At 50.2% G+C, this 18,626-nt stretch overlaps 1 protein-coding gene across 2 annotated transcripts in view; it reads right to left on the reverse strand.

Moving 5' to 3' along the window:
* Window positions 1-7,756: 7,756 nt before the first annotated feature.
* The window catches only part of PADI2 (peptidyl arginine deiminase 2), a 42,950-nt gene continuing 32,080 nt past the window's right edge, over window positions 7,757-18,626 (reverse strand). For both annotated transcript variants that reach the window (XM_059136646.1, XM_059136647.1), the window contains exons 11-16: window positions 17,401-17,552; window positions 15,450-15,594; window positions 14,627-14,720; window positions 12,809-12,894; window positions 11,430-11,558; window positions 7,757-10,794 (exon numbers count right to left, since the gene is read on the reverse strand). In XM_059136646.1, the coding sequence (XP_058992629.1) occupies window positions 10,561-10,794; window positions 11,430-11,558; window positions 12,809-12,894; window positions 14,627-14,720; window positions 15,450-15,594; window positions 17,401-17,552 (840 nt within the window). In that variant the 3' untranslated portion in view covers window positions 7,757-10,560. The remainder of the gene's footprint in view (window positions 10,795-11,429; window positions 11,559-12,808; window positions 12,895-14,626; window positions 14,721-15,449; window positions 15,595-17,400; window positions 17,553-18,626) is intronic.

Below are 18,626 nucleotides of genomic sequence, written 5' to 3' on the forward strand. Positions count from 1 at the left end.
GGCCAGCAGAAGTGAGACCTTGATTTATGGAGGGGCTCTTGGTGCCAAGGGGCCCACACGCCCTGCAGTCACACCATTCCCGGGCTTCATGGGGATTTGGGGAGCTCAGAGTTATGGAGGAATAAATTCCTGGACGGCTGCACCTCCGCCCTGAACTTTGGGATTCCAGAAAGGCACAGCTGCAGGGCTTAGAAGTTTTCATGGCCTGCTCCTGACAGATCTTCCTAAGGTGTCCCCGTGGTAAGACCTGAGGTTTTTTTGTTTGTCTGTTTCCATTTGTCTAGTGAGTGAAGTATTGCTTTTCAACAGTCGGCTACGTGCTTAAAGTTTATGCGGAGCTCCATCACTTACAGATTTGCTTACATAAATAGTCTTCTAGTCCTCATAACAACCCTTCTTGGTTGGAAGAAATACCCCCATTTTATAGACTTTCTTAGTTTTTGGATAATGGGAAAGCTGAGCCATCTTGGTTGGGTGGGAATCTTGCGTCAGGAGCTCCAGTCCAGAGTTAAAAATTAAAACCAGGGGCGCCTGGTGGCTCACTCGTTAAGTGTCTGTCTTTGGCTCAGGTCACGCTGGGATCGAGCCCCGCCATCAGGTTCTCTGCTTGGCGGGAAGCCTCCTTCTCCCTCTCCCACTCCCCCTGCCTCTGTTCCCTCTCTTGCTGTGTCTCTCTCTGTTAAATAAATAAATCAAATCTTTTAAAAAATTAAAAAATAAAAATTAAAACCCAAACTATTCTGGTGTATCAACTATCATTTGTACAATCAACTATATTTCTAGGGTCTTGTGATTTAGGGCAACCTAGCTAGATTCCTCCCCAGCCAGAGGGCCAAGGATTTAGGGAAGATTTATCAGATAAGATCTAGGGGAGAAATATCAGATAATTTTGTTGCCTTGGAGAGTTATTTGTTTTTGAGAAAAACCCACCTCACCCCAGTTAATCTCTGTGGTGGCACTCAAGAACATTTTCATCCAAAATCTGGGATTTCATTTGCCTTTGACCAATGGGCTCTCTCTTTCATTTCTAGCTGACTTCTTCCCTTTGTCCAGCTGTCCCCTGAGCATCTCTATCTGGGTGTCCCAGTGGTCTCTGAAACGCAACCTGTCCCCAATCATATGTAACACCTGAGGCGTTAACAGCACCTCTTTTCTCAGCAACACTAAGTCAGAAATCTGGAGTGACCTTGACTCTCCGGCCTGCCACATCCAATCGACCACCCACCCCCAGCATGGCCTCCAGGTCAGCTGCCACGTCCGGCAGACTCACGGGCCCTGTGTATCAGACCTTTTGCAAACACTTGGGGTACATTTTCGTTGTCTAATCATGAAAGCAACCCCATGAGGTAGGGATTTCTGTCTTTCATTTAAAGTTGAGGCAGGGACTATGGGGCACCTGGGTGGCTCAGTGGGTTAGAGCCTTTGCCTTCAGCTCAGGTCATGATCCTGGGGTCCTGGGATCAAGCCCCACATTGGACTCTCTGCTTAGCGGGGAACCTGCTTCCTCCTCTCTCTCTTTGCGTGCCTCTCTGCCTACTTGTGTTCTCTGTCTGTCAAATAAATAAATAAAATCTTAAAAAAAAAAAAGTTGAGGCAGGGGTTGCTCGGGTGGCTCAGTTGTTAAGCATCTGCCTTCCGCTCAGGTCATGATCCCAGGGTCCTGGATCAAGCCCTGCATCGGGCTCTTCCCCCTGCTTGTGTTCCCTCTGTGGTTGAGGCAGCTGAGCCTCAGAGAGGGTCAACAACTCACTTAAGTCATACAGCTAGGAGGTCAGTGTCCTCCATTAGGGTGATGCCTGGGCTCTATACAGGCTCCCCAAGGTTCCCGGGATCCTGGTGGTTGCAGCTACTCTGGTCCACCTGCAGAGGGAGCCGTGGCCTCATGGAACTGTCCACAGCTCCCTAATAGCCCTTTTCAACCTGCCCTCAGAAAGGGCTTATCTAAACCCTCCTCCCTCTAAACCCCACCATATAATTAGACATCTCAAAATATTCTGAGTGGGATGGGGACCATCATATGCTACAGACTTCTCCAATTTCATGAGCAGTCTCTATGGAAGTCCCGGAGCAAAAGTCACGAGCCACCTCCACTCCAGATGGGGTTGCGTTTCACACTGCTGAAGTCAGCTCAGCTGCTGGGACTTAGCAAATGGCCCAAAGCCTTCTGGGGACTGTCACGTTTCTGGGCCCTATAGCATCATACCATACCACACATACACACACAATTAGCTCACCCACCCCGCTAACCTCTGTCTCACTCCCGTCTGCCTGCCACATCACCAGCATACTATCAAATTAGCAGTTAATTTGATCCTCTGGGTGTGTGCTTTGTAAACACAGTCCGGGGTAAAATACCCTTTCCAGCTGAATCTGAATTTTGAGCACCCCTTTCTATCAGAGAAGGAGTTGTGTCAATGAAATGTGAAAAATGCATAGCGGTAAATACTCATTGGTAGTGACTAGACATTGGGTCCCTGGGAACAGAACCAGTCAGACGGGTGCAAAAAACTAAAGCAATTTCTACCTTCTAGAGAGCAGGGAGGTGGAGTGGTTAAGTGTGCAGGCCTTTGGAGGTTCAAATGCTGCTTTATCGGTCTTTTGCTGTGTGACCTTGCACAAGTTACTTACTGTCTCTGTGCATTACTTTTATATTGTGTAATATGGGGGAAAAGAATTAGTCGCCTCACAGGCAGGAGTAAACGAATTAGTATCTGTAAGGAGCTGGTCAATCGTAAACTGTGGTGGGAAGCCCAGCTGGGGGAATATAAAGTGGAATAAAAGAGATTATGCTAGGAGCACCTGGGTGGCTTAGTGGGTTAAAGCCTCTGCCTTCGGCTCAGGTCATGATCCCAGGGTCCTGGGATCGAGCCCCATATCGGGCTCTCTGCTCAGCAGGGAGTCTGCTTCCACCTCTCTATCTGCCTGCCTCTCTGCCTACTTGTGATCTCTGCTTGTCAAATAAATAAATAAAATCTAAAAAAAAAAAAAGAGAGATTATGCTAATCAGGATAGAAAGACTTCAGCATAAAAATGATGACATGGGTTTCAGGCAGCTTTAAAAATTTTTTTAAATACATATGTAATTAAATTCTCGGGAAGTAAAAATTCAAGCAACATAGATAAAGTTTAAATCCACTCAGTCACACTTCCTTTTCCAGAGGTGATTACTATTGTCAGTTTCATGAGATTGCATTCATATCTTTTTCTTTGCATGTATATACATATGTATGTTTCTAAAGAAATCCATGGCTTTGCTTGGTGTTTTTTTTTTTTTTTTTTAATATTGACATCAAATGCTCTGTCTTGGAGCTCTTTCTTTTTTCTTTTTTGTTAAAGATTTTATTTATTTATTTGAGAGGGAGAGTGCAAGTAGGGGCAGAGGGAGAGGGAGAAGCAGACTCCCCTGCTGAGCAGGGAGCCTGATCCCACTCCTGGGATCACGACTTGAGCTGAAGGCAGGTGCTTAATGGACTAAGCCACCCAGGCACCCCAATATCTTGGAGCTCTTTCCATGTCAGTGCTCACTGATCTATTTCATCTATGTACTCCCAAATGTGTCAATGCAGGCATGTACCATGGTTTGATCGTTCTTCAGGTAGTTTCTTAAAAATGGTTTTCCTATTAGCTTAAGAGCAGTAAAAAAATATATATATATTACTGTCCTCTTTCTAAAACGCAGAATTGATCACGTGGCTGCAGCTATCCTGAATCTTCAGGGGGTCCCCATTGCTCAAACCCTTGTGTTTTCAGCAGGCTTTAGTCTATATCTTAGACTTTCACTATGATCATCAATTTTTTTTTTTAAGATTTTATTCATTTATTTGACAGAGAGAGGCATAGCAAGAGAGGGAACAGAAGCAGGGGAAGTGGGAGAGGGAGAAAGCAGGCTTCCGCCAAGCAGGGAGCCTGATGTGGGGTTCGATCCCAGGACCCCAGGGATCATGACCTGAGCCAAAGGCAGACGCTTAGTGACTAAGCCACCCAGGCGCCCCTATGATCACCATTTCTGAAACATGGCACACATTTACTCCCCCTTGTGTCTCTGCTCAGCTTGGCAGTGCTCCCTTCTCTGACCAGTCATCCATTCCTACACTCAGTCGACGCTCATCCTAGCCTAATGAACATGAGGGCCACCCTTGGTCACTCCCCTAGCTGGAAAAAATTATGCGTGTGAGCGTCTGTGTGATTCCAAAGGCTTTTGTACCTTTTTCGCTCCTCCATGCAGCAAATACTCATCAAGTCTCTACTCCATCAGTCTGCCTCCTGTCTGTCACCCTGACCTGGCTATCAGTTCAGTTCAGATCATGTCTCATGCATAAGGGTTTCCAAGGAGGAGAGATAACCTGGTTTGCCTAGGATGGTTCCTGTTTCACGCACTGCTATCCAGTGAAATTATTAGTAGCGCCCCCTTTCACTCTGCTTGAGGTGTGAAATCATATGATCACTTTAGTTTTATGCACGATAGATGCTTCCAGTAACTGTAAATTGGAAAAAAGAATGGAGATGGCAGATGAGTGAATGTAATTTGCTTCTCATGTTTGGAGATGCCCTCTTACTCTGAGCTAAAGCCTGGAGAGAACACACTATATTGTGGAGAGGCCATTTCACCCTGGGCTCTGGTGCCTTTGAGGGATTTATCGGAATCCTCTAATCCCCAGACAGAAGCTTGCAGGTGGTGGGACATTCTTGTTGTACGGTTCTAATGGGCCACGCTCAGAAATGACTGGCGTGAAAGAAACATTTGTGAATCAATGAGCTGATGACCCACTGGACTCGGGTTAGGAAGCTGCTTCTCAGACGGGGTAATCCAGAGCAGAGGTTCAGCGTGTGGGCTCTGGAGTCAGGTCACCCTGGTGGGAATCCTGGTTCCGCTACTTCCTGCTGTGGAAACTTGAGCCAAATCACTTCCTCCCTGAGCCTTAGTTGTCTTATCTGTAAAGTGGGGATAGTAACCTCGCGGCTCTGTGGTAGGGGGGAATCAGAGGCGATGAGGAACGTGAAATATCATGTGAAATCGTCTCTATTTGATCATTTTAACCTTCAAAACGGCTTTTTCACATAGTTCAAGCAGGCAGGTGCCTGGCACGTAGTCAGTGCCTAAGACATGGTGGCTATTAATACCTCCCACTTGGTTGGGCTGATCTTTCTGCTTCCGTTGCTTAGCCGAATAGACGTTTCTTTCTTTCATTCAAAATGCAATTGGGGCGCCTGGGTGGCTCAGTTTGTGAGATGTCTGACTCCCGATTTCAGCTCAGGTCATGATCTCAGAGTTGTGGGATCGAACCTTGGGTGGAACTCTGTGCTCAGCTCAGAGTCTCCTTGTCCCTCTGCCTCTGCTCCTCCTCCCCGTGCGTTTGCTCTCTCTCAGATAAATAAATAAATAAATAAAATCTTGAAAAAAAAAAAAAAAGGTCTTTGCTGAGCCCTATGTGCTAGGAATTGCGGGAGGAAAGTAGAGTAAGCCTTATAACATTTCCAGTAGCAGGATAGCGTGTAAGGAGAGTTCCAGAATGCAAGTCAGAGACAGGTCCATAAAGTTCATCTGGAGGCATATCCACGATGGACAAAAGGGGTCTTAGGTTATAGAGCATGAGGGGCCAAGGCACAAGCAGGCTCGACCTGAACCTGGTACTTTCTTTCCCGACTAGCTAGAGAAGCCCAGACCGTTGCTTTCTCAGCCATCAGGGCTCAAAAGGAGCCCGGGCTGCCCAGAGGTGAAGCTGAAATGGAAAGGCTGATTTCTCACAACAGCTAGCCTGGAGACAAGGCCGCAGAGCTGAGCTTTCTGCCTGGGCATGTCCTTATTCTGGCTGTCCAGCTGGTGGAAGAGATACCACGTGCTGTCATTTGATGTCACTCACTGTATTGAGTTACCAAAAACATTGCCCTCAGTCCCCTGGACCTGACGCCGCTTGTGTGAGGATCCTGGATATGTCCCCCTGGGCAGGCAGAATTCATCCCTGGTTGCTCTTTTTATTTTGGGGGAGGGATCCCACTTCCACAAGCTCTTGGCTCTACTGAGGTATGGATCAGGTTCCATCTGGAATGAAGGGGCTGAGATAATGGGGACCTTGACTCCATTCACCCGGGACCTGCAGACAACGTCTCGCTCTCGCAGGAAGATGCAGGGTTGAGTTGTGGAAGTGAGGCTGTTCTATTTTCCATGGGGCTGATGGGGATTCTCATCTTGACAGTGGGCAGAGGTGGCCTGCCCAAAGGTACTCCCCTTGCTGAGGGCAAGGCCAATTCTGGTAACATGGCAGCAGCCACAGCTCAGGCAAGAGGACCTTCTGGAGGAGCAAGGCTCTGCACACTGGGGCCAGGGAGGGCTGATGTCTTATTTTATGCTTCTCTTTTCGGTATTATAATAATAAACTTCTGTTAGCCATTGCTGTCAGACTATCTGGACTCTGGGGATTTAAGGAATGTGCCTACTCTTATAATTGGGCTCAGCCTGGCAGAGAAGATTCTAGAACTGTGCTTTCAAACATGGGTGCTCCTTGTGGCTAATCTGGATGAAGATGTCGTATAAGTAGAAAATTTAAAATTACATGCATAGCTTGCATTACATTTTTGTTGGAATGTGCTGTTCTAGAAGTCTAGAAGTCTCAGGGTGACTTCCAGCCATCCTGAGTTAGGTGAGTGGCCAAGATATGAAAGCACCACCAGGGCTGGGTTTAACACACCAACATCCCTTGGGGAGTCTCAGAAATTGGTGGATGTGGAAACCCCAGTGAAGATTGCCATTGCTGTGGCTTGGGCCACCTTAGTTGGGTATAAAAAGGAAGTGTGACCTCAGACAGCTGGACCTACAGGTTAAATCTGGGAGTATGAGAACTAGTGATTTCCATTTTGCAGTTGCTCCTTAAGATAGCTTCAACAAAACATCAGTCTAGAAGTCCAAGACGGGGCTGAGGGATGAGAAGCCCCCATGTCCATCCCAAAGAGCAGAGGAGTGGTTTCCAAGCTCGGGAAGTAACTAAGTGGCTTTATTTTTAGGGTTTCGGAGAGTTTGTTTACAAAGACCCTGTTAGACCGTGGCTGTGTAGTATGGATTTTTATACCAGGAGTCAAATCACAAATGTCCTCATGTAACAATTCCATATGATAAGAAAATGATATGGTCCAGAGTGGTAGACACTCTTGGTGCCCTACCAGGTCCTCTTCTGGTTGTGAGCCCATACCCCAGCTCCCATGAATTTGCTGCTAACTGCAGCTCTGATTGCTACTGGTACCCCCTTGCCCATTCAGAGAGCCAAAGTCCCCATAGCCAACAACTGACTAGAGCAGGTGTACAAAACTCTGCCTCCAGGTGGGACAGCTCGGAGCTGCACTTATGCTCCAGGGCTTTCCAGTGATCAGGCTGAGGCTACACCTCAAGTCACATTCTCATCTGGCTTCTTCCCCTTCCTTGTCCTGTTCCCTTTACTCCCTTCCTGGTTTTTCTTGGAGGCACTTAGTAAATAACAAATCACCTGTTCTCAGTTGCTCATTTCAAGATCTCCTTCTGCAGAATGCCACCAGAAAAACACAGCCAGACTTTATTGTGGGTATTGGTCTTGACCTTGGGGGTGGCCATGGAATACACATCCACTGAATGTGTGGGGGATTCCAAACCCTTGAGATACCTTTGCTGAGCCCTGACCTTGTGCCCAGAAGAATAGTGGCTACAAGTCCAGAAGAGTGCCCCTGTCTGGCCTGCTTCACTCCAGGCCGTGTCCCTGAGGCAACAATGAACATCACACCAACACATGACTTCCCCTCTGATGGTTTATTTTATTGCTATTTAATTAGGCCCTTCCCCAAACATCTTTCGATCTCTGTCATTGCCTCTCGTCCAGAAAGTCGAAACTTCCCTGCTTCTTGCCATCTTCATGGCACCTCCCCTTCCCTCTTACATAAACTATTTCAAAATAAAGGTCGAAACAGGAACTTAGCTGAGTTTTGCAACACAGAACTGTATCTTAGGTCTACATTTATAGAAAGTTGGGGATGGGGAAGAGCAATGAGTTCATGGGGACTGGGGGAGCTGTGCACGCTGAGGGTAGTCACACGGGGTAGGAGGGGCAAGCAAGATGGGAATGGGTGTCTGAGTCCTGGGGGCTCCAGAATCATCAGAAATTACCAACTTACCGATGGGGAGAGCTTTAGAAAAATTTATAAACACACACTGTCTCCACATGGGAGATGCTCACTTCCCCTTAAAGGTAGGCTAGAAAAAAAATGAAAGAAAACCCCAAACCCCACATTAACCAAACACACACACACACACACACACACACACACACACACAAACACACACACGCACGACAAACTCTAAGTCTCCAGATGGACACTTTCGAATAGGCACTTGGTGTTTTCAGCTCTGGGGTTGCAGAGGTCTGGGGCTGTGGCTCCCAAAGGCAGGGGCACAACAGCTTCTAAAGGCTCTGGGGTCTGATCTATTGGGTGGGTACTGGCCCAGCTGGGTGGAAAAGGAGGTCTGGTTGGAGAAGAACCCTCTACCTTCATCCAAAATTGTGACTTGCTGGAAGGTCTGTGCCCCCGGGCATTTCCTGAATATAGCGGGTTCCCACTTTGGAAGAGCGTATCACTGAAAGGGCAAATGTTGGCCATTTAGATGTGGACATGGCATGTTGAGAACTGACCGGCTCCAGGAGGAAGGGACCAGGTCCAGCCTGCTAGGGATCACCACATCCTCAGAGCCCAGCACTGTGCCTGGCCCTTAGTAGACACACAAGAAACGTCTGCTGAATGCATGAATGAAATAACCCAAGAAGAAAATCCTGTTCTCGCAAGAATACAAATTTATAATGGTCTCATTGGCTATAAATTGGTTCTTTTTAACCCACAATGTGGGATTATAATTCACTTATTCTCCCGACATCAGCTGGCCCTCAAGGAACTTTTTTTAGTGGAAACTGAGTCTTTTGGGTTGGAGACAGGGAATTAATCTGGTTATGTGAAGATGAGAGGATGTTCAGCAAATGTGCTGGTGAACTTCCATGGGATAGACAGTCTGTGTCCAAGGCCACCTGCTGGCCCAGAACTGGCCGTTGGGCTGGGGGCCAGCCCAGGTCCTTAGATGTCGGGTCTAAGGTCTGGGGAGGATGGCGGGTCTTTAATTATAACCTGGGGCAGGTCTGAGCCTGGCTGGTGGCGAACCAGTCCCCATCTAGCTGCTTGGAGGGATAGGATCGGGAATAGGAAGTGGAGGCATGGGAGGAGGGAGGCCAGGGACTGCCCGGGGAATGGAGAACCAGGCAGGAGAAGGATAAGGCTGAGCCCAGGCATCTATACCCACGGCACTCTGGTCTGGGGGAAGCCTCACAAGCGTTTGGGAGAACCAGTGTCCAACAGAAATATGAGGTATAAGGAGCATCTTGGAAATGGAGAGGTCTGAGAAAATCCACTTCTGGGGAAGGTTCTAAGCTAAATTATTGGACCCTCAGGGAATGGGGAAGCTAGTCAGGGATGTCTACACTGCAGAGAGGAAGCCAAGGGGTCTGAGAGAGGCCGGGAAGGAATGAATAATTGAAGGCAGCCCCCTGCACACTCCAAGGGAGTGGGAAACTTGAAATGATGACGGCAGTTCAAAGTACGTCTGGGGGTCCCAGGGTCCCTTTCCATGGGATCTACCTTGACCTTCAGAGCATGGCTGCCAGAGCTGGTGATCCCAGAGCTTCTAGAACTTTCTCCCCTTCTCCCCTCCTTCAATTTTGGACAAGAGACTAAGCACTCTTTGGGGAATGGTTTGGGTACAGAGTTTTTGTTTCTTGGTTTTTCGTGTTAGGGCTATACAGAGGCTGGCCAAAGGCACAGCTCTTTTCAGGAAGTACCAAGTTGAGGTTCATCGGGGGTGACTTTGGTGGACGCTGGGGCCCTTCTGAGAGATGGCAAGGCACAGATGTCTCAGGTCCCTTCCCCTTTCCTGGAGGCCTGGTGGGGACAGTCCAGTCCTTGTCAAGTCCTCGGCAGGCAGGGGGAAGCTCTGGGGGGCGGTTCCAGGGGTCTAGAGAAGGAAGGAGGGGGGTGCCAAGGCCCCAGTTGTGTGTTTTTTCTCTTTTTGGTAATGCAAGTGCCTCACTTGGGCTTTGATTGCGAGGTATCCACTTCAAAGAAAGCCATCTCCAATAAGCATGTTTGTTGCCAGCCACAGGACTAGATAAAACGCCAGGCTTCCTCCTGCCCCAGGCTCCTTCGTTTTAGAAATCTTGGCTGGTTTCTAAAGCTGACCATTTGAGCCCCTCGATTTTCCTCATACCCCACTCCCCACCGGTGGCAAAACCCCCGGCCCCCACCCTCCACTGCCCAAAAAGCAGAACCCCAGGCTTGGGCTGTCTCTCTCTCTCTGCGACTTTGCTGTGTGGCCCCAGGTGTGCCGTGCAATTTCCAGGTCCTGGAAATAATCATCCTTTTCTCCACCCTCCCCCCCAAAGTTTCCTGACCGTTATTGCTGAAGAACATCTTGCAATCATAAGAACCATGAGGGCTGGTCCCACCACAATCTTGGTTACTGATGGGCTGAGACCCGCACAGCACAGCCCCCGCCCCGGCCGCTCAGGGCACCATGTGCCACCACTTGAAGGAGAAGGGCTTCCTGCGGACGTTGGTGCCACAGTGCACCTCCCCCAGAAACTTGTGGTAGGCTGAGATGTCGTCCAAGAAGGTGCAGCAGAGGCCCAGGGGCTCCAGCAGGGAGCGCACGTGCGTCTCCAGGCAGCACACCTCCTCCACCTGGGGCCCGAATGGCTTAGGGATGCCCAGGTCCTTGTCCAGCACAATCATGTTCACCTGTGATGGGGCATGGGCAACAGCTCCCGTTTAATGAGCACCGACTACTCACGGGGCCCTGTTCCAAGCTCTTGGGCATTCCTAACTCCCCTGTGACGTAGATGTTGTGATCATCCCCATTTTACAGATGAGAAAACTGAGGCACAGAGGGGGCCAAGCAGCTCCTATGTGGTAGAGCTGAAGTGGAAAACCAGGTGACCTACCTCCGCATGTATGCTGTGTACAGGTACCTGCACGTGGTTATACGTGTCTGTGTTGGTGTGTGCGTGCGTGCAAGTGTGTACCTGTGCATGTGTTCTAACCTCCCCCATCTCACAGAAGACTCTCCCCTAGGATGAAAAGCATCCTTCCTTTCTGTAAAGGCTTTTTTTTTAAACTTAGAAAGCACTTTGCTATCTGCTAAGGGAAAGGATATCCCAGGACCCCAGGGAGGCAGCTAGGATGAGCGTCTCACCCCTAGGAGGGAATGCAGCCCAGTGAGGACGAGGGCCCTGGGGCGGGTGGGCGAGGACGCCCAGCAGTTCAGCCAGGACGGGCACCTGGACCTCCTGAGGGAACAGCCTCAGCTAAGGGGTCCTTCTGATCTGGCTGCCCCTCAGCGGCCTAGGTGAAGTCTGGGGTCCCAAGTGCCTCACCATGTTTGGGAAGAAGGCTCTGGCCTGGCGGTCCTCGTCCATCTTGAATAGGGCGGGCAGATCGATGATGTCCTGCTCCGTCAGCCCCAGCTCCTTCTTGAGGATGTCACGGTTCCAGTCCAGGCAACGCTGGGGGAGAGGGGGCGGAGAGCAGGCGAGTGAGGGGACACTCCTGTCGCTTTGTCCACCCTGCTCCTGTCTCTGGCAGCAGCAGACCCTGGGCCCCAGCATGCCAGAGAGGTTTCCAGTGCTCACCTCCGCCCCCCGCCACCTCTCCAGTGCCCCTCCCATCAGGGTCCGGTGACAGGGGTGACAGAGAGAGCAGGACAGAAGATCACAGAAATCATGCTGTTAGACAGAAATGGGACGGGGACTCAGAAGGTCAATCTGTTCATGGCAAACTTCTGGAGACTCTGATCCCCTAAAATAAATAAAAATCCAGGGCATATACCGACACTTAATTTTTCTAGAGGGCAGGTCTGTAGCTTGAGTCATATTATTTTATTTTAATTAATTAATTTTTAAAAATTTATTTACTTGACAGAGAGAGAGCACAAGTAGGCAGAGGGAGAGGGAGAAGCAGACTCCCCGCTGAGCAAGGAGCCTGATGCAGGGCTCGACCCCAGAACACTGGGATCATAACCTTAGCCGAAGGCAGACTCTTTTTTTTTTTTTTTTAAGATTTTATTTATTTATTTGATAGACAGAGATCACAAGTAGGCAGAGAGGCAGGCAGAGAGGAGGGGGGTGGAGAAGCAGGATCCCCGCTGATCAGAGAGCCCGATGTGGGACTCAATCCCAGGACCCTGGGATCATGACCTGGGCTGAAGGCAGAGGCTTTAACCCACCGAGCCACCCAGGCGCCCCTGAAGGCAGACTCTTAACGACTAAACCACCCAGGTGCCCCTAATTAATTTATTTTTTAAGTAGACTCCATGCTGCGCATGGAGCCCCTCGTGGGGCTTGAACTCATGACTCTGAGATCAAGACCTGAGCTGAAATCAAGAGTTGGATGCTTCACTGACTGAGTCACCCAGGTGCTCCCACATCATAGTTTAAAGGGCTGTGTCTCCCTCAGATGTCTCGGGCTCTAGCCTTATAGAGCCCTTGGCTCTTTGGCACGGCCTGCTATGCTCTCCTTCCCTGGTCTCCTGGCTGCTTCTGACCTCTGTTACCTGCACACCCTGCCTTTGCTCCTCCGTTTAGCTCCCGGCTTTACACGGGGGTGAAGGAAGGAGTCTGAACCAAATGCTCATGGAGGCCCTTCCCTCTGTCATGGGCCATGACCCCTTGGTCATTCCCTCTAGAAGCCGTGAGGATGTGAGTGGTGTCACTGGGCACAACCCTGTCCCTTCTAGGGCCCCCTGTTCTGCTCTTACCTGGAAGTACAGGTTTTCTTGCACGAGGCTCTCGTTGGATAGAATCTTGTTGATGGTGATTCTCTTGCTGCTCATACCGCCCAGGCCTGTGGAAGTCAGAGGTCACAGGGGACAGTCTAGCCTCAGGTACCCAGCCTGCATTCTCCCCTCTATCAAGCCCCCAGGTTTTGGGCTAATTGCGGGGAGGAGGGAGATGGAGCCAGGACAGGCTGAGACCCAGGAGGGCCAGCCCTGGGAACCCAGGCCCCTCTGCCAGGGCGGCTATGTGTCTTGGGCCAGAGACCAGGTGGTGGCGTCTTGCTCTCTTTCTGGCCAGAGGGTGGGGTAGCACAAGTACCTGGGCCTCCCAGGAGCCTGCTTCTAAGGACAAGCAGCTGACCAGGGGTGGGGTGGCAGAGCAGGTACCCCGAGGTCACCCTTCCTGTTTTCCAGAACTGCCTCATGCTCAGCCCCTGCCCTGGTCGCTGCTGCACCTGCCTCCTTCCTGGTCCACACCTGGCTTTTGGTCTGATTAGCAATTCCTAACCCTCATCCAGCCCCTCCTGTGTGACAGGCACTCTTCTAGATATTTTACAGGGATTAACTCAGGAATCATCCCTACATTTCTATGAGGTAGCTGCTAGCATTAAAGATGAGTAAACGGAGGCACAGCGAAGTTCAATGACTTGTCCAAGGTCTTACAGCTAGTAGCAGAGCCCACATGCAGACCAGACAGTCGGATTTCAGAGCCCAAGCTATTAATCATAATTCTTCTCCTTCTCCTCCTCCCCTTCCTCCTCTTCTACCTCCTCCTTTTTTCCCATTTTGCCGGATCTGGAAAGAGTTTGCTGGTCCATTGCCCTTCCCAGTCCTGTAGGGTGTCAGTGGCAAAGAGACTGGGGCTGTCACGCCCCTGCTGTTCCATGCCCCACTTGGACCTATCTCTACAAAGAGAAGGGTTTCTATATCCTATGCGTAGCTTTAGAGTATGTTTAATATATAAAGGGGCCTCCAGAAAATCCAGACTCATGCCTGCTAATCCAAAGAAAAGACTTCCCATCAGCGGGGAATCAAAAAAGGACGGAGGGCTTAAACTGACCTCCTCTGCTCTAGACACCAGAAACTACCAGGAACACTGCCTTCGGATCCAGCAGGCAGGGATGTATGTAAGTATCAGCCAGCCTTAGTAATGGGACTTTGGGGAGTAGGCAGGTTGGAGATACCAACCTGAAAAGTGACATAAAATAATTTAAGAAAAACATGTAAGGAAGAAATTGTCACGGCCTCTCTAACCCGGCTCACCGTCTCCGTCTGATCAGCTTCCCCTCTTTCCGTGGTTCATTTAAGAGCACACCTAATCCCCGTCTCCATCTGGCCCAGTGAAGGGAATGTCTACACGAAGCAGGCAATTTCTCACTCTGGGACTGACAGTGGTGATGTCTGCTTCTAGCTCATGTCTATGTACGCTCCCTTTTCTTCCTGTCCCTAAACTGCGTTGTGTCTGTTTTTCTCTATCTCCTTTTCAAGCTCCTTGAATACAGATCACATGTCAATTAACTCTCTTTTGTGTCTGGTGCCATTGGGTCCTGGAGAAGCATTTGGCCCTGCTGCTGATAATGAGGAGCGGTGGGTGGCTCGATGGTCCGGCTGACCACGGCGAGGGTCACTAGAGGCCACCGCTGCTTCCCACCACAGTGAGCTCACAGGCTGGAGTGGGCCAGGAACCCAGGGAAGGGGAGTTGGATGCTCAGGAGCAAAGCGATCCCCTGCCCCATCCTCCCAAGCATCCCTCTGGGGGCTCAGCTACCCACCCCCTGCCAAGGCTCCACGGGCACTCACCTTTAAACATGACGGCCTCCCCGTGGCCCTTCTTCTGCTTCTCTCGAAAGAGCTTGTAGCAGGCTGCGGTACTGGCCATGAGCATTCGGAATTCCTGCGAGAGGACGTCCAGAGGGACCGTGTCAGCAGCGGGGAAGGGACCAGGGACTCGGAGCCCTGTCTGCCTGTGGTCTCAGGCCTCCCAGTGTTGAGGGGCAAGGAGGCCTGGCCGGGTTTTCTCTCTCTCTTGGGGGAATACTTTTTGCCCTTCCTGCTGTAGAAATTCCTCCACCTCAGCAATGACCTCACGTCAAAGCTCAGAGTCCAGAATGTCTTCGGACAGGGTGGAACTACATCTCCAAGGGGCTAAGAGGACAAGCCATTTACACGACATTTCCAGGGTATGAAGTTGCAGCCATTTCTTTCACATCAGAAAATGAAAAAGCCCCAGGCCCATACCCCAGAGCTCTCTAGAGCTTCACAGCAAATACAGTAGCCACGAGCCCCGTGATTATTGGACTCCTGAATTGTGGCTAATCTGAATTGAGATGTGTGGTTAAGAGTAAAATACGCACCAGATTTTGAAGACTTGGTATGGATCAAAGAACGTAAAATCTCTCATTTATATTTGTACATTGATGACCTGTTGCAATGCTAGTATTTTGGTATATCGGATTAAACATTTACGCGCCACAGCGACAACAGGCAAACCGACTTGAGCCTACTTCCTTCTTCCTTTATGCATATAGTCCACTACCTGTAGATCCTGGCCCCTGCTAACAAGAGCTGGTAGTACATGGGTTCGCCATCACCCTATTCACTCTAGACTCAGGGACTAGCTCACCTTTTTGCCCGGGATGGGGACGAAGGTCATGAACTCGTCCACATGGCCCACAGTCAGCCAGTCTGAGTAGAGTTCCACGGGTGCCTGCACCTGCTGGGCCTGCAGGAAGTCCCGCACCACCTTGGTCATCCTCCGACCGCCGGACCTGGGGGTAGGGGTGGGGAGGAGGCCACTCTTCAGATCTCCCACTGTGCCTGCCTCATCAGAGGGTCTGCGGCAGTTCAGCCTCTGCAACCCAGCCTGTATCCTAGGTGGCATCAGCAAAAGTCAGGGGAAAGAGCCTGAACCACAGGGCGGAGAGACCCTGGTGCAGGCAAGAAGGCATTTGAGCCCAAGGGGGAAAAAAGGAGGCATAAGCTGGAGCCATGGTCTGTATGAATGGCATGGAGCCCAGCCTTCGGCTTTTTCAGATCCTGAGGGTATCAGTTGACATAAAGAGACCATCTTCTGTGCTCAGTGGCCCTGCCTGGACTGCTGGAGGGGGCTAGGGCACAGGTATGGTTCCAAAATCTGCCCGAGCCCATATGCCTCTTTATTACATTAACTTCCACCTTTAATCAGTTTAAGTGACACCTCTTCCAGGAAGTCCTTCCTGACTTTTAGACTCTCTGAGGTCTTCGATCTCCCTAGTGCCCTTAGACTATTACTCAAGGCCCTCCCAGTGGCCAAGAAATTCCTCTCTGATTTGGTCCCTGCCTGGACCTGCTGCCACCTCTCCCTCCCTTCCTCCTTGTTCTACTTCCTACGTGTTAGCTAGCCCTTCCAAGTCTTTGCCCTTGCTGTTCCATCTATATGAAATGCCTTTCCCTCTGATCTTCCCATGGCTGCTCCCTTCTCATTCAAGTCTCAATTCCCAAGTCATTTCCTTAAAACCACAAAAACTAAAGTGCACCTGCCCCATCACTCTTTGCCATGGAACCCTATTTTACCTTCTTCATTGCAACTTATTAGCATCCAGAAGCGTCTCATTTACTGGCTTCCATGTTGATTTTCTGTACTCCTCCCACTGTGATTGAAAATTTCCCAAGATCTGGGGCTTTGCCTGCTTGGGTCACTGATGTATCCCTAGAGCCCAGAGCAGTGCCTGACAGAGAAGGTCCTCAATAAATATTTGTCTCTATTTGGGTTCCCCGGCTCCCTTTCTTTCTATCATCTACATGGTCATCCCCCTGTCCCCGACTGTTTCATGCCTGTGATCTCCACTGTTTCCTTGAAGGTGGGGGCTGGACTTCAGGTTTAGAATGCCATGGCTCACACTTGGCATTTGGCTAGGGCATGGAAAATACCAGAGGAATGGATGATTGACTATTGAGTGGAGGGAGGAGAGGCGGTGGGCAAACAGGCACTGGCCTCCTCCCAGAAGGTAGAGTATCCCCTGTTGTAGCTCACAGGGACTTGGTGCCCAAATCCTGGCTGATCTCATGTATGCAGGTTGCTGGCAGCCCTTTTGTGAAATGAGGAACCATAGTATTCAGTCTTCCTAGTGACTGTCCTGACCAAAGAAGAATCTGCCTTTTTATTGGGAAGTGGGTCACCTGGGGGAGGGAGTGACAGGGTTGTGGACAGGCCCAAGATCCAAGTAGTCACACTTTGGGGCAGGGCCATGTCTTCTCATCCCTCTTTGGTGTATGGGCAACCCCAAGAACTTGTGACTACCTTCCCACTCAGCCTCTTTCAGTTACCTTTTATGGACTCCTTCATCCCTTTCTTTCATGGCTTATAATCTCATTATACAACCTCCCATTTTGGGAAGAGTTATTTAGCTTTATATTAGATCCTAAGTCATACTAAGATATAAAGGCTAACTTGGTTTTATTTCTAAGAGTCGTGGAAGGGGTTCATTCTCCCAGATAATCTCTCCACGTGTGAACAGCCCAGGCTCCTCCTAAAGAGAAAGAGTAACATCTCGCCATCCCCCCAAGCCCCTGGGCCCCACCCTCAACTCTCTTACAGAGGAAAGCTGCTCCCGATGAGAATCCGGCCCAGGGGGTAGGCCTTGCCGTTCACAGTCACTGGTGGACTGACCTCCAGGTTCCCAAAGGAATCAAGGCTGGTGACAGGCTCGAAGAGGGGCTCCCGGGTCACGTAGCCAAAATCTGGGCCCTGGGCAGGGAACACACACCCATCATTAGTCTCCTGTAGCCAGAGGTCCTTAACCCCAGCTCAGCTAGCCAAGGAGGACTACTGTTTCACTACCTTTGGGCTGGCACTGTGGGCACTTGGTTTCTAGTGGTCTTCTTAGTCCCACTGAAGAGCAGGGGGCAAGACACAGGGAGGCTGAGTTTGTGGGCAGGCTGGCTGAGGGTGGGCCTGCCTGATGGTACATAAGTACGTATTAGTGCATGTGTGCACTGGGTCTCATTATGCGTCTCTGTTTCTGGACACAGAGACACACTGGTGACTTCAGGGCTGGTTCTCATTTTGTGCCATTGACATCCCTGTTTATCTCTTTATTTATCTGACCCTCAGTTTCCCCATCTGTAGGAGAGGAGCCAGATTCCCCATCTATAAAAGAAGGAGGCCTGTAGGTTCTATTGTTGTGCCCAGAGACTTGCTGCCCTCTCCCCGGAAAGAGGATTTTGCATCCTGAGCCATGGCTGGTATGCATGGCAGTATCTCCTGGCGGAAGGAACAGAATTCCACACCCAGCATTGGACTCAGTCACGTGACTGGCTTTGGCCAGTGAAATGTGAGCCGAAGTGACGCATGCCCGTTCAGAGCAGAAGCCATAAGGCCAAATCATTCTCTGCTCCTTGTGCTAGGAGAACGGCGTTTCCCAGGCTAGCATTGCACCTGCAGCCGGGTCTATGGAATGGGGAAGGCACTCAGAAGCAGGGCTGCAGAACACCAACCAGGCATCTGTGCAAGATGCAGCAAGAAATGGACCTCTGCTGTTGTCAGCCCCTACAGTTTGGGGGCTGTTTGTCCCTGCAGCCTTACCTAGGAACATCTGACCGATTCAAGCAAGTATCGCAGATGTGTAACATATAGACCAACCCATTGCTCTCCCCTGAGCCTAGAGACAGCCTCAGAATCCTTTTTCGAACAGAGCTCCAGGAAACGAGAGCTGGTGCACAATATAACCCCAGGGACCCTTGAATTTAAGGTTCCTTTCAGGACTTTTTGATGAAACAGTAGAGCCCTTGCTTGGGAACTTGTACTAAGGCTAGAACGAAG

Source organism: Mustela lutreola, chromosome 10, assembly GCF_030435805.1.
Source record: "Mustela lutreola isolate mMusLut2 chromosome 10, mMusLut2.pri, whole genome shotgun sequence".
In the NCBI taxonomy this organism is placed as follows: Eukaryota; Metazoa; Chordata; class Mammalia; order Carnivora; family Mustelidae; genus Mustela; species Mustela lutreola.